Source organism: Aquila chrysaetos, chromosome 1, assembly GCF_900496995.4.
Source record: "Aquila chrysaetos chrysaetos chromosome 1, bAquChr1.4, whole genome shotgun sequence".
Classification (NCBI taxonomy): domain Eukaryota; kingdom Metazoa; phylum Chordata; class Aves; order Accipitriformes; family Accipitridae; genus Aquila; species Aquila chrysaetos.
The window spans coordinates 49,628,475-49,644,044 of NC_044004.1; the positions used below are offsets into that span (position 1 = coordinate 49,628,475).

The 15,570-nt window shown below is 41.2% G+C and overlaps 2 protein-coding genes across 12 annotated transcripts in view; one reads left to right on the forward strand and one right to left on the reverse strand.

Moving 5' to 3' along the window:
* The window catches only part of ARFIP1 (ADP ribosylation factor interacting protein 1), a 45,313-nt gene extending 37,351 nt beyond the window's left edge, over positions 1–7,962 (reverse strand). For 6 of the 11 annotated variants that reach the window (XM_030009299.1, XM_030009263.1, XM_030009235.1 and 3 more), the window contains exons 1-2: positions 7,840–7,949; positions 3,329–3,408 (exon numbers count right to left, since the gene is read on the reverse strand). In XM_030009299.1, the coding sequence (XP_029865159.1) occupies positions 3,329–3,406 (78 nt within the window). In that variant the 5' untranslated portion in view covers positions 3,407–3,408; positions 7,840–7,949. Of the gene's footprint in view, positions 1–512; positions 533–1,634; positions 1,657–3,328; positions 3,409–7,237; positions 7,253–7,839 lie in introns of those variants that run through there. The other 5 variants (XM_030009243.1, XM_030009229.1, XM_030009273.2 and 2 more) reach the window with 5 other exon arrangements.
* Positions 7,963–8,287: 325 nt separating this feature from the next.
* TIGD4 (tigger transposable element derived 4) lies at positions 8,288–11,434 on the forward strand. Its single transcript, XM_030009205.2, has one exon. The coding sequence runs from the start codon at positions 8,615–8,617 to the stop codon at positions 10,151–10,153; it is 1,539 nt and encodes a 512-aa protein (XP_029865065.1). The 5' UTR covers positions 8,288–8,614; the 3' UTR covers positions 10,154–11,434.
* Positions 11,435–15,570: the final 4,136 nt, after the last annotated feature.

Below are 15,570 nucleotides of genomic sequence, written 5' to 3' on the forward strand. Positions count from 1 at the left end.
AAGACTGTAAATTACTGAGACTTCATCTCTGTTGGTCTTTTGAAGCAGAGTTCACTACTCAAACTTTATTTGGTATCTACAAAATCCCATTTACATTTCTGAAAGTGTACTAAGCTTCTTCAATTAGCAGCATAAAACACCACCAAAAGTCCATTGAGTTCTGAGTAATGCTGCCCTTTACCCATATGGTGAAGAGAACGAAAAAGGCCAAGGACAAGCCACTCCAAGAACCATACATATGAACTACACCCTAAAATACTATCTGAGGCGATACATCTTCCCCTTTTGAGGATCAAGACTTTCTCTACAACTAACTTAACAAAACTGAATTGAAAGCTACTCTTTCAAAAATAGTGCTTTATGAAACACTTCCCTAAGAGGAGAAGCTAAACATTTAGGCACACCTTTTGAAAAAAATTCTAAATACACAAAGAACAGATTTCAAATCATTTAAGAAAAAGTCAGCGTGCTATGAATTCAAGAAAAAGTGACTTTATAACACACTAACTTACCCCATCGATCCCTCTCATTTAGTACCCAGTAAGTGCCTTCTTTCAGTACTAGGAAGGAATAGCTCACATGCCATATATTCACATTGGCCTAGCATACCAAATTCTCCATATAGTCCAGTCTTCACCCACAACTAGAACACAGTTTTGGGTCATTCTTCATACAACAGAACAAACTCTAAACTCATAGCCTTTAAGTAAATGAAAACACTGAAGCACACCAAAAGGTCTATGTTTATTTTATGAATACATTTAAAACAGTAATTTGTTTCATTTCATAGAACAGAATATCTCAGGTTGGAAGGGACCCATAAGGATCGAGTCCAAGTCCCTGCTCCTCACAGGGAGTTGCTATACAACACCATTAGATAAAATGTTCTAGTTACCTGCCATTTTAGATTTTAATTTAGGAAATCTGTCCAATAGCTCGAGCTTCTTAAGCTTGCTCTAAATCTCACATCTGCTTAAACTCCAAGACTGCTAGGAACCATACTTCTACTTGACACAGTAAAGTGAGTTATTTTTCAAAATGCTTGGCCTGTCACAGCTACCTGCCCAATACTGAAACGTCAGCATAGGCCAACATAGCTATTCTTGTTCTTCTTTCTGCAAATTGTCAGAAAACAGTGTCAAGGGGAACTCCTGGACCGTCAGAGGATACACTTCATTTGGCAGCAATCACAAACAAAACTGCATCTCCAAATTTAATTAAAGGCAAAACAAATACTTGGTTGGGGTGCTTTTCATCAAGAATCTCAAATAATTTTGCTAATATTGTACACTGATATATGTTTATGCATTTATTCAGAGATATACACGCTCATGCATATGCATACGTGTCTCTAGTAAATACATGTATTAGATAAAAATTCATCAGCTTCTCTGGACAACTTTTGAAATCTAAGACAACCTAGAAGCAATTCACATATTTTTTTAGGCATTCCTACTTGAGTCAAACCTATGTATCAAATTCAGAGAAAGCAAAAAAATGACTTGCTAACTTGAGTTTCATGTTACATCTGAACTAAACCACCATTTTCCATTGCTGAAAGGAGGATGTTTCACCACTCTGCTTTTCAAGTCCCTACCGTGAGCCATACAGTGTCCCATCTCCCAGCCACTCACCTGGCTGTGCAGTAAACACACTCAACTCACTAGCCTGGCAATAGACCTTTTCACTGAATTCATTTTCCACAGTTTCAGTGAGTTGAATCAGTTTGCAATGAGGTCAGACAAGCACCAAAGACATGAAATGAGCAGCTGAAAAAGGAAAGTGGGATAAACTGCTAATTTGGCTCAGCCATAACAAGAAATCACTGCCTGCATTTTAGTCAACAGTCTAAGCTAGAACTGCTGCCAAGAACAAATCCTCGCCTTTTTTTCTGCCCTTTACTCCTAACTCTTCCCCCCCATCAGCCTTCCCCATTCCCCCACCTCTTCCCTGGGCCAGAATAAAGTATTTGTACAGCAAACAAGATTGAGGAAATGCTGCAGGTTAAAAGAAGGTGACCTATGCCCAAAAAGGGGACGGGTAATTTTTCCACTCAAATCGGTTCTCCAAAACAGTTCATCACACAGCTCCAACACTTGTGCCTATGAAACAGAGGGTGTAATAATGCAATAAGAAACTACTGAGAATGAAGGACTGCTCTCAGCCACAACATCAGCTTACTTCAGCAGTGCAGTGTCTCAAAATACTTACTCTAACTGTAGGCTACTGCCAAAACCAGCTGCCATTTCTCTTTACCTCTGGATGCATGCTCCTGCAACCTCACGCAATTAAGGTAAGTTTACTGATCTGAGAGAAAACTAAACCACCAAACCACAACAGTATTTCTGTTGCAACAATGAGTATGATTGCTGAATTAAGTATCCCTTTGGCAAGTGTAGCCCTCAGCTGATTTAAACTAAGTATATAAAGAAACTGAATCCTCAGAAGAAGATTATCATATATACGAATAGCCTGAAGTAAATCTGAAGAAGTTCCTAAATTTGTACTGATGTATTAGGCATGAATGACATAAGCACTACAGAAAATCATGAAGTTTCAGCTGGACATTTTATTTAGAAAAAAAAATATTCATCCTTTAGTAACTTAATGACTACCTTCGTCACACATCTGTTTACAAATACCAGGTTTGGAGAGATGCTAAATATCTGTGGAGTCACTATTCCGTTTTTATAAAAAGTTTAAAAACAATTCACTGGCACCGAAACTCTAATAGTGATAAAGTCAGCATCACCTTTTTTCATTCTTATTCTAGAACAGTCAGGGAAACATTTACTCTTTGTTTCTGAGACAGCCTCCCAAACACAACTGATTGGCTAAATATTATTGGGAACCTTAGGAATTTGATCATAATTTTAAAAAGTCACAGATTTCTCCACAAAGAAGGTACAAGCTGTATTTGCTTCCAAGAAAAAAAAAAAAAAGAAAAAAAAAAGATTCACCACTCCAGCAGCAGATAGAATGCCTTGTTATCATGAAGTTACACAAAGATTGCTGCCTTTTAAATACCAACTCTTTCTTCCTGCAGTACTTAAAACATTTCAGACTCTACCACGCCTATAACTATTCAACTTACAAAACAAATACCGCAGCACAGCAATAGACTACTGGTTGAAGTAATGCTTTTTTATGAATTAATTGGATTGTTCTTAATAGTGTCTCAAAACCAACCCCACCCATTCAAGATAATGTGCATGAACTCATGTCCCCCTACTAATTTCACTGTGCTATGTATATCAGAATTTTTGGCAGTCTGAAACTGTTGCTGGGATTGGTTGATTTTACACTAATATAACTATCACCCAATCACCTCAGAGTCAGACTGGATCTCTTCTGCAGCTGGATGAGATTCATCAAGTGCTGTGGATTCATTGCTGTGTTCTGACATACCTGAAAATAAAATAGGTTTGGCATGCATTAATTGATGTGAAGGGAGCTGGATGTTGCACCTTACAGGAAGCGAAGTAGGCTTTCAGAAAACACTTCTTTTACAAGTTATGATAAAGCAAAGAGAAACCTCCCTCTTTTGATGGTGACCAGGCCTTTAGCTCTCCAAAATCTAACCAAGACTAGGAATACAGTCTAGCATAAGCTTCCACTGCCAAAGCAACCTTCCCCGCACAGACGGCTAAGCTTGCAACGTAAAACCCAGGAAGTCAAACAAGGTTCTTCAGCTGATCTTTACCATCACCTGCAACAATACACTGACTGTATCCTACCATTGCAAAGATCACAATTTTGTTAAGACATGAGATTTATCCAAATGTTGCAAGTTTATATTGATGCTAAACCACTGGGACCTAGCAAGCTGTTCAGTCTGTTATACCTAACTAGAAACAGAATCCCTTCTGTTTTATTCTCAAAAAAAAAACAAACAAAAAAAACCCCTCACGTACAAAGGCAAAGAAAGTTGGTAATACTGAGCACTCTGTGAAAGCAATCAACTCTGTGAGTATAGTGATCATGAAAGGTAAGTTAGAAACCTAATACAGCTTAAATAAGAAAAGTATCTAAATTTGATTTCAAATAGCTGGTAACTACAGGTTATACTGCAATTCCCTCAGCTGTTTGAGAGGAGACAACCAATCATTAAAAATTAAACTGAGTCTGTCAGTATTGAGTATAATCACACATGACTTCAGTTCATTAAGTCTTGCACCATTTTATAGATGTTCAGCCACATACCAGATTAAGAAAAGTTAGAGAGATCACTATTTATATTTATATTGTATTTCAATTTCCTAAGCTATAAAACATTTTAATTAAAGCAAATAATTAATAAGGTAAGCAGCTCACATGACAAGGGAAATAAAATAAGGACACAAAGGCTGAGAAGCTGAATCATCTAGATCGTATTACACTGGATAACCTACTACTTTACTTTGGAAAACAGAACACAAAATAAGACATTTCCTCCAGTAAAACAATTCATTCAGGGCTATCACTGAATGAAGTTGGATTTTTCTCCAACCAATACAAAATTCCTTTTGAAGTAATTAAGAAAGAAGTATAACTACTCTATATAACTTTCTTAGTTTTCTTTAATTCTTTTGAATATGAAAGACCGTACAGCAGAGATGCTGTTTTCCCACACAATCTTGTCCAAACTCTGCTTGCGGTTGAAAACAACCTCCATGTTTAACAGCTTATTTCCGAGTAGATAAAAAATTTCCATTATGGACTAGAAGAATAAGTGTGACTTCTTTGCTCTGATGGTTAAACAAGAAGCTAAATTCATCTTGTAGCGCAGTCTTGGTTAAGACAATCTGTACCTCAGTTTCACCACATCAGTGATCCTGGAGTTATGTTTGTACCTCACATTACAAACTTACACACCACGGTATCGCTGTTTAAAACTATTAAATGCTATAAGCAGCAAAAACATTTTCTTGATAGCCTTAAGAACTCTTAATAACCTAATCTAGAGGCATGAACCATCTCACAAACCCATGTAGACGACACTGTGTAAAGACAAAGAATTCATTTTTTTAAAATCCAAATTTAATTCACCATTTGTGTTACAACCTCCCCCCCCCCCCCCCCAACTTTTTGTACAGTATTCTTTTCCTGCAGGCAGTATCAACACTTCCAACACAGCTCTGCAGGATCACACTGACAAACCGGAAAACACGAGAAGGGGAAAACTGTAGATTAAAGGTGGCTTTTGTAAAAAGTTTAACTGCACATTCTAGTTTAACTACAGAATTCCCTGACAATTGCTTCTATAGCAAAAAAATGGGGATGTACACATCAAATGCCGGATGTAAGGATGAAAACTTTCTACATGTTTACAAAGATTCAGAAGTTAAGATGTGCACGTGAAATTGTGGCCAACATGGCATCTACATACATATATTACTTATATTTAAGGTTCCATTACAGAAATGCACATAGACTTCTGTATCTCAGTAGTTCCTGATTTTCTCTTACAGGTGTCAAAGGGCCATTCTTTGTAAGAGCTTGCTAATCTTCAGTACAGTATGAATTCTGCATTATTGATTATTTTTTCACTAAAGCAGCCACAACTTTAGAACATAGTAGGAGACTCTTCAGTGTACCAGGACATTCGTTACCATCAGCTGCAACTACAGCAACTCAGAGACGTTCTACCTGGAAATACACGCCTGATCCATATTCTGACATTAATTTAAGCCTGAAACCCTGCCCTCATCACCCCTGCCCCTCTGGATTTTCATTTTTTTTCCCACTAGACCAATTCTGCAAATCCACAGAACTACGGCACCAGAGTAGAACAGAAGAGACAAAATAGACTGAGAATCTTCCCCACCATGGCAAAGCCACCTCAAATGCACATCAGATCACAATCTCAGTCATTTTAAGTTCTGCTCACCATAAATAAAACTGCACAATTTTTAAGTCCTGGGGATTTATATAGCATTTCTTCAACTGGCAAAGTAAAAAGCAAAGCAAAGCAAAAACTTATAAACAACATACTAAGCTTCCTCTAGGATGAAGACTTCAGAGACATTTAACCAATTATAATCAGTGGTTATAAGAGCACACTTATGGACTTTTCATTAAAAAGGCAGATTCTTATTTGCTTATTCACGCAAATATGAATTAAATGTCATCAACAATAAATCCATTTTGAATAAGGGGTTTATTCTTAACATAGTTACATTACTTAAGTAATGTAATTACTTAAGTAAATGACTTATGGTGTCAGAAACAAGAGCCATGGGATTCTCAACAATTACATCTGCTTTTCCAAGCAGAATGCACCGGCTGCTTCACTTCAGTTTTCTCTTAAATTGATTGCCAGTAAGGTAAAAGCAAGATATCTTCTGTCCACATAAAGTTTATTACACACTTTTATTGCTGTCTTATTAGTCCACTGCATAGATAAGTGATAAAAGTTTTTGTAACACGGCAGAAAATGCAAGTGCTCGTGGAAAACAAAATGTATGTAAAACATATTTTCTTAATTTAAATTTCTAACTAAGAACACTATCACTAGTTCTTGTCAAGATCAAGATCAATTGCTTTTTAAAAATAATTTGAAGAACTGTATTAAATACTTTCTGCTGCAATCACACCATAGTTTTCTCTTTACGCTCTTGAATTCCCTGGCTGCTGCACTTGCAAGATCTAATTATGCTTGCAAGTTACAAGACATGATGGAGATAAGGACTGGAGAACAGGGCTGCCACTAACTTCCACACTCCCTACTCTAGGTCAACCTGCCCCTAAGTTCTTTAACGCCCTGCTCGTCTCCAGATTAGCTACAGCATGGGCTCCTGTTATGGTTTCAACTTCTACCAACACAGAAAGCAGCAGCTGATCGAGATACTGCCTCAGCTTCCGATTTTTCCAATCTAATGTTCTTCTGGATTACTTACTCCTTACTTTTTAACTGTGTGTGTACATGCATATATACGTAAACATTTATATGATTCAGACAGCCATTTAGTTTTGGAGTTGCACTGATCACATGACATCCTTCTCCAGCCCTGCAAAAGAACCCTTCTGCTATCTTTTCTATAGAATCAACACTTTGATAACAGCGCCACTGACTGCAAGAGCTAACTCCTTGTTACCAGTTCCACCAAGCATAAAAAGCACACGTTGGACGCTGAAACTACATCCAGTTCAGGGGACACAACATGAAAGGCTATGAGGGGGTTTCAGCTAAAAACGATAGATCAGAGATGTGCTACAAGCAACACCAGAAGAATTGCTTATAGTTTGTAAACAATACCAGATGCAACACCTGCTTGTCACACACCACCACAGTGCTTCCACGTTTTAAGAATAGTAAGCCAGCTGCAAAACACAAATTGGAACACTTAGAACAGTAACTGTCAGGGTGCGAAATAAGTCCCAGGGGCATGAGATTTATGCAACACCTAGAGTTTTCTTCCTCCACCAACAAACAGGTTCCTCTTCTCTCTCGTGAAACCCACCTTCGACCAAGCTCAGGCTCTGCCCGCCCTCTCGGGGTGCCCGCCACCCGCCGGCGCGGGGACCCCGCCGCGAACCCCGCAGGTAGACGGGCAGACCCCCCAACCCGCACCGCACTCCCGATCCCGACGGCAGGGGCACCCGCCCCGCACCTGGGCCGGCGGGCAGGACGAAGCGCGGGCGGGGGCAGCCCCCAGCCGGGCCCCGCTGAGGGCTGGGGGCTGCGGGCTCCCCCCACGCCGCCGGCAGGCCCAGCCGGCCGCTGCCCGCACCCGCGGGCCGGCGGGGAGGCCGGGCAAGCGGAGGCCGCTCCCGCCGTGCAACACGTAGGTCAGGCCCGGCCCGGCCCGAGCCGACCCCGGGGCCCAACGGCCTGCCCCGTCCCGGCCCGTCCCTCACCTGCCGGCGGCGCTGCTGCGGCCCCGGGGGCGTCGTGCTGCGGGGGGAGGGAGGACGGGGCGGAGGGAGGGAGGGGGGGAAGGAGGAAGCGGGGCGGGGCGGCGCCGGTGCCCCCTCTCCAGCTTTATTTTCTTCCTTCTCCGGTACCAGCAGGAGCCGGAAACGCTTGGCCGGAAAAGCGGCTGACGGCGGCCTCGCCGGCGGAGGTGCGGCGGGAAGCGGTCTCTCTAGGCGGCGGCGGCGCGCCTGTGTCTATGGTCGCTGCCCCGCCGAGCCGTAGCCATAGCAACCGGAGACGGGGCCGCTCTGCCCGCTCCTGCCGCCGCTTGTCTTTTACTACCGCCCGGCGGAGCCCTCTGGAAGCGCGGCCCGGGTCGGGGGGGGGGGGGGCGCGCCCAGAGGCGGGGGGGGGGCGGCGAAGGGGGGGGGGTTACACCGGTCACGGCGATGGTGGCGGCCGTGCCCGGCCCTCGACGGGCGTGCGGGCAGGCCGTCTTCCTCGTTCGGGCCTGAGGCGCCCTTCCGGGCCCGCTGCTCAGGGCCGGCTGCTCCCCGGCCGAGGCATTGGCGGAGTTAAGCGGCTCCGCGGCGCTGGCGTGTGTCTGCCGGCTGCAGTCGGGAGGCTGCTCCGGCCTCTGCCAAGTGCCATGCCCCTGAGATCAGAGGCGGTCTCGAAAACCGGCTCGGTCGAAGGCGCCCGCAGCCGCAAGCGGCAGAGCCGCGGCGTGCCCGCCCGCGTGTGGGTGTGCGCGCCGGGGAGTCGGTGGTCGGTGCCATGGCAGAGGCCTCGGGGAGTCCTCTGCCCGAACCCGCGGTGAGGAGGAAAAAAAGCATATCTATTGAGGAGAAGATTGACATCATCAGTGCCGTGGAGAGTGGCAAGAAAAAGGCAGACGTCGCAGCCAAGTATGGCATAAAGAAGAACTCCTTGTCTTCGATTATGAAGAATAAAGAGAAAGTTTTGGAAGCCTTTGAATCTTTACGATTTGATCCTAAAAGAAAAAGGCTAAGGACTGCTTTTTACGCCGACCTGGAGGAGGCGTTGATGAAATGGTACAGAATTGCTCAGTGCTTGAATGTGCCGGTAAACGGTCCTATGCTGCGCCTCAAGGCCAATGATTTTGCCCAGAAGCTCGGACATAGTGATTTTAAATGCAGTAATGGCTGGCTCGATCGGTTCAAGTCAAGGTACGGTTTAGTTTTCAGAGCTCAGCCTGTAGAAGCAGCTGCTGCTACCCGAGTGGATGCCCCAACTCTTTGGTACCAAAATGTTCTTCCTTATTATTTAAACGATTATCAGCCAAAAAACGTGTTTTATATACAGGAGACTGGATTGTTGTATCAGATGTTACCACATAACACATTTGCGTTTAAAGGGGAAACTTGTTCTGTAGGTACACTAAGCAAAGAGAGAATAACCGTCGTGGTGGGTACAAACATGGATGGCTCCGAGAAACTTCCTTTGCTTGTTATAGGAAAAAACAAAAGTCCGTGCTCTTTTAAAGATGTGAAGTCGCTACCTGTGGATTATGAAGCAAACGATATGGCGTGGATGACTTCAGAAGTGTTTGAACAGTGGGTGCGTAAACTTGATGACAGATTTCAAGCACAGCAGCGACGAGTAGTTATTCTCGTTGATTCTCTCCCAGCTCACACAGAAGTAAAGAACCTGAAATCTGTCAAATTAGTGTTCTCTCCTCCGGACTATTCTTCACGTACAGCTACGAAACAAGGAGTTATCAGAAGTCTGAAGGTTAAATACAGGCACTGTCTTATCAAGAGATTTGTTGACTGTGTAGAAGGCAATAAAGAGTTTATGCTGACTCTTCTTGATGCAGTTGAGATGTTGTACCTGTGCTGGAGGGAAGTGACACCAGAGACTATTGTAAAAAGTTACAATGAAGCAGGATTCAGATTAGAAACCAAAGCAAATGGTAATGACACAGAGGTTGAAAGTGACTTTGATTTGATTGCACATGCACAGGCAGCTGGAGTGGAGTTTCCAGAAGGTTTATCTTTGGAGGAATATGCAGCTCTAGACGATGGCTTGGTAACTTACGAAATGCCCACAAATAACGAAAGGATGTGTGCCAAAGAAAGAACAGCAGATAAAGCTGGGACACGTGTTGGTGATGAAGATGAGGATGAAGGTGACCGATTTCAGGGAGCTGAGCAGCCTTTACCATCAAAAAATGAGGCTTTGAGTGCTTTGGATACCCTTCGAAAGTTTCTCAGAAGTCAAGACACGAATGATTCACTTCACGATTCCCTAGCTGACCTGGAGAATTTTATTCAACATGTAGCATGTAAATAAATATTTTAGCGATGTGTGAAAGCATGTAATTGAAAAAAAGGAATTGTGTAAGTAAACAAAAATAGGCAGTTTAATAACAAGTGTGGCTGCAACGTTCTCTAGTGTGTCTTGCTCAGGTGCCTAGATGTACATAACGAAAGAAATTTGAAATTATGAAAAAGGGCTGTGAACTGAACTTTCCCACAAAATCAGGAGGAAAGAACACAAAATTTGGGGTAGAGAGAGGAAATAAGTTGAACCTTTAAAATGATAACTGTAGTTAAGTACAATGGAGGCAAAAGCAATTGTCTGAGCAGTTCGGTGCACTCGGGGTAAACTGGTGCCCACTCAGAATTCTTTTTTCAGGAAGAGATTAGCACTTCTTCACATTGATAACTTTGTTGGTGTCTTTGGAACTGTTGACAGTGGAACAGTGAATATTTATCAGCTTGGTGCTTTTGATACAAAAAATTGAATAACACAGAAAATAGATGCTTAAGTTCTGAGAACTAAGGGTTTTTTAAAATAAATTCTTTTTGTCCTTGTTCAAGAATTCTGGCCATAGTTTATTTCTGCAGCAGATGAACAGCAGAAAGTTAGCAGCTTTGGATGTGTTTTGTTTCCTTAAAGCTGCCTGCGTGTGGATACACAGGAATGGCATAATCATTTATCCAAGAGTCGAAAGACAAACAAACCTTTACTTGGTCTTTGAAGAGGTCAAAAAAGAAGGTCATTCTCTCCCTTTCAGCCTTTTTGGTATTTGGATTTGATGTAGGTCCCTCTGTGCAACTCCATGTATTTCTACAGTAAATACAGAAAAAAAAATCAGCTTATGCAGTATCTGCACTCAAAACCTTACTGAACTCTTGTTTTATTTACTATACTTGAAGGCTTTGCTGTAGGATTCAGTGCACCAGTGTGGCTTATTATTCTAAGTACCGTTAACAGGGGTGCTGTTTGCGTGAATGCAGTGTGAGGTTGAGTAAATCACAGTACATTTACACATCTTCAAGTATGCGTTTCAAGCACTGTAATTATACCAGAGCCAAAAATCTCAATTCATGAGATGTACTGCTTGTGACTTTTTTCAAAACCTGTTTTAAATATTTTCCATATCTGTCAATTTTTTTCTAAAGTTAGAGATAATAATCTTTCTAATTTAGAGGAAGAAAATAATATTTTATGGAAGCCCTTTAGGAAACCTGTGTAATAAAGAGTTAATTATGGTGCCTATAATTAAACCATGAGAAACAATCTCTCGCTTATTTGCGTCTTCAGTTTTCAATAAATAGTTTGGCTAAAGCTTTGTTTACTGTTCTTTCTGGTGGAGGACAGTTTATCCATTTGTAAAAGCATTTCAGAAATGTATCAAATTGTTGGAAGACACTGAAACTATTGGGGGGTGGGGGGGAGAAAATGCCTATGGCTAAACTGTATGAATGTTTTACTAGAACCCCTACAAAAAAACCCCACAAACTTCTGGTTTCCTGTTATGAAATATCTGATGTGAATTCCATCCAAAGGATATTCTGATTAAATAAGAAATTTCTGTTGAATTTCCAATAAATAAAGTCCCACACAGAGATTTATAGATTCTGTGAAAGAGGTACCCCTCCACATTATCTCTTTTAACCATTTTTTTAAACTATTATTTTAAAATACAGATGCAAAGTCTTTTAAATTTGGAAGCTGTGTCAAATAAATCAACACATTTTGCTTGGTTAAATACTTTAGAACAAGCTTACGAAAAGTACTTTTTATTTTGGCTAAGCTTATTTGAAGTTCATATAAATCCCACAGAGCCCTATGGATAATTTTCCTATAGTAATCTTCTTTTGATTTAAAAATCTATGGCTTTCTTGCGACGGCTTCTCCTGCTAAATGCAAGTTTGGGGAAAAGTTTGTATTGTCCATATAGTAGATGTGTATATTCTTTAAGATTCGACTCCATGTGGACCTCATTGGCCTGGGATCCAGATAAGGAGACTCTGTTTCCTTCTAAGAGAATACTGAGTGTCAAAGTGTTGGATCTGAGCGAGAAAGACTTGCATAAGTAAGCAACAAATCTTGGTTAAACAAGGGTTCAATCTATAAGAAGCGTAATCTTTGCAAAATGAGGCTTAGAAAATCAGGAGATGGGAAATAACGTCGTTAGCTGGTAACGAAGGAAGTAAATTACTGAGTGCTGTCATAGTCCCTCATGAAAACAACAGGAAGGATTTACTAATTTGGCCTGGACTTTGAAGGTGAATTGCGGAACTTGCTTTAAAAAACATACAACCCGTCGAAATCCTGTATCTTTAGAGAATATATGACTTTTTTCCTAGCCTCCTAGCTCATTCTGAGAAACCAAGCTAAAATGCACTCACTGAAACTGGTTTTGTAGGTCAGACACTTTATATTGTAACACTATAGCCTTCAAAATTATTTAGGAGCCCAAATATTTCTTTTCACTTGGATTTTTGTCACATTTATGGTCAAACAGAGAACATGAAATCCATTTCGAAGCTTGTTGCTGTTTCAGGTGTTTGTTCATGGGGAAGTGCAGGCTCCTCAGATCCGAAATGCTAGCAGTGAAAAAGGAAGCGGTACGCTATGTAAATGTTAGTCATTTTAGCCTGTGTACACAGCTAGAGCTAGAGATTTTTTTACATTGTCTAGGTAAACCACCAGGACAGTGGCTTTTTATGTCTGGGGTGGTATGATCTGGAGGGAGAGGAAGAATATTGCTTTAGACTGCACCATATTTAAAAATAAGAACCTTTTCTGCTAAAGGCAGGTTACTAAGGTTGTCATTTGCTTTAATACTTCAGGTATTAGTTTGGACAACTATGTGCTTTTTCCCATACGCTTTTCTACTTTATGCTGTGGTTAGATAAAAATTATGTGCTTTGGCGTCAAGTCAGTGAGGTCACTTTCAGCAACCCAAAGTGACTTCTAGAAGTGTGAACTGAAAATACGAAGTTTTAAAAATATAACTGACTTCCAAACAAGGCCAAAATAGAAAAAAAATATTTGGAAAGTATGTTTGATATAATCAAAAGCATTCTCAGAGTCATTCTTGAGACAAGTAATATGTAAAATGAAGTATGCTTTTCAAAACACATCTGCACTTGAAAATTTTAATAAATATTACACTGTTTCGGATTTTTTGTGTGTGTTACTGTTGTGTGGAGTTCTCAATACCTTTCAGACCTGTAAAACTACATCTCCTTTTAAAAAATGTTACTCAAAGGAAGGTCACTCACCTCTAATCATAAACGGAAATTACTTTAACAAGTTTTTGCAGCCCTAGGCAAAAACAGAAGAGAGGGGGCAGTCAAGGATTTATAGGAGAGCGATCCATACGTGCCTGTATACACAAGATTTCTGACATTTTGATAGCTAAGTAATTAAGGGAGTAAATAAGTCGATGGTTTCTCATTACTATGTAAATTTTGAGAATGATAGTCTCAAACACACAGAATCTTCAGTGATTTTAAACTTTGACTGCAATATTTTCATAAATGTAAATTAAATTATAACATTAAAATATTAGTAAAATACCTTCCAGATTTTTTTGGTGGTTGTGCTCGTTGAAATGATAGAGTGAATATTGGCCTACACAACACTTAACTAAAATGTGTGGTGACTGGGCAACCAGGGCATGCAATGACAGTGTTTCACATTATTTTCTTCCTTTAATATCAATAAAACCTGGTGCTTCCTATTTTTGGGAGGCAATTGTTGAAGGAAGACTTTGCAAAGTTCTTATTGGGAACTGAACGGTGCTGTTGGCAGAGAAGAGTTTTTTATATTTAAGCAAGGAAGTCAGTATTTGTATCTGGATGTTTTAATATGCCTATTTTGGGGGTTGCTTCCTGGAAAATCAGAAGCAAACCCAGCCAATTCATAAGCAAACAAATCTAATTGAGATTTTTTGCGATGTGATGAGTGACAGTGTACTTCTATCAATACATTCATTAACAATAGAAAAATCTTTGCAACAGATGAAAAGATAAAAATTTTATGTCTGACAGCCTGTTTTCACACGTAGCTTTTATACTGGTACAGCAGCATTGTATAGACATGTGATTCCTTTTTACTGATACAACTGCACTAGGGTATAACCACATCATTGTTTTATAAGATTAGTAATTCAAGTGTAGCTCATTGCCCTTCTCGCTACTACGGTTACTCCATTTGAGATGTATTTTCTCTCTTACAACTGTAGCTGTTTAACTGCATTGGTCTAGTAAAAACCGTACAACTTCTGGGTTAAGGCAGAGTGGGAAAACCACTAGTGTCTTGCTAACTTTTTCATAGCTGTGTCACCTCTGAGCGGAATGGAAAAGTGTAAATTACGTATTACTGTGATCAGTAACGTGAACAAATACCACGCTGAATTACCATATGTGCCGAGTGAGAAGATGCCATATTTACAACAATTTTTAAAACGCCTTACTGTGCTTTACAATATTCCAGCTGAAAGTCACGTTCTTCCTAAACTTTCACGCCGCCCTACCTCTGGCGCAACTTCCCAGCCTTGTGTGTGAATAGCACCAAGGGGAACAGGTCAGTCCCCTCCCCACACACGCAGCTACGATCCGTGCAATCTGTCAGCCTGCACGCAGGTCGTCGGCCACGTCATCGGGGAGGTGAGCTCCGGACCTGGTTTGCATCCTCCGCTTCTGCGTTGGTGTTGCTTGGTGTGCCCGTGCGAGCGCTTGGTTATAATCACCGGGGTGGTGACTCATCTGTCTGAGAAAGTTGTAGTCTGATGGGATGGTGCAACCTCACCCCGAACACCGAATGCAGCACCATTCAGAATATATTGATCGGCAGTTTGAAAACACTGCGGGACCCGGGATTGCCGATAGAGACATCCCGGGAGGGTGGTAAGGGGTCTCAGCTCTCCTGGCCCCTGCTCAGGAGGAAAGCTGAAGAGCTCTACTCTCTGGAGAAGTTCTTGCAAAACACTTGCTAATCAAGAAGGATTACTTCGACGTGTGATAACTAGTTGCTGGATTGCTCATCTGAAGTCATCCACGTCTCTTGAGACATGTGCTGTGAGGCTGCCCTCGTGTCAGCCATACAAGGAGACAACTTACTGAAACCACTGCTTTTCTCCTAGCAGGGTTGGTGCCTCATACTTCTAAGCTGTATAAATGATGCAATATGATATTTTGCTATTTGAAATTATATTTCTTTCCTCTCCCACCTTTTTTTCATCCATTGCCTTCTATTGTTTTATATGCATTGACATCCTGCTTATTCTAGTGTTAATGTTAGAATCGTTGGCACAACCTTCTGGCAAGCTTCTTTTCTCCTTACTCTCCCTATTTCTAATATTATCTTTTGCAGGTAGTATTTTTGAATCATCTCATGTATCAGCTAGTATCACCCTCTTGGTACACGTGCTCGTGATCTCAGGCCCTAATTTCTCCATTGCTGTATTT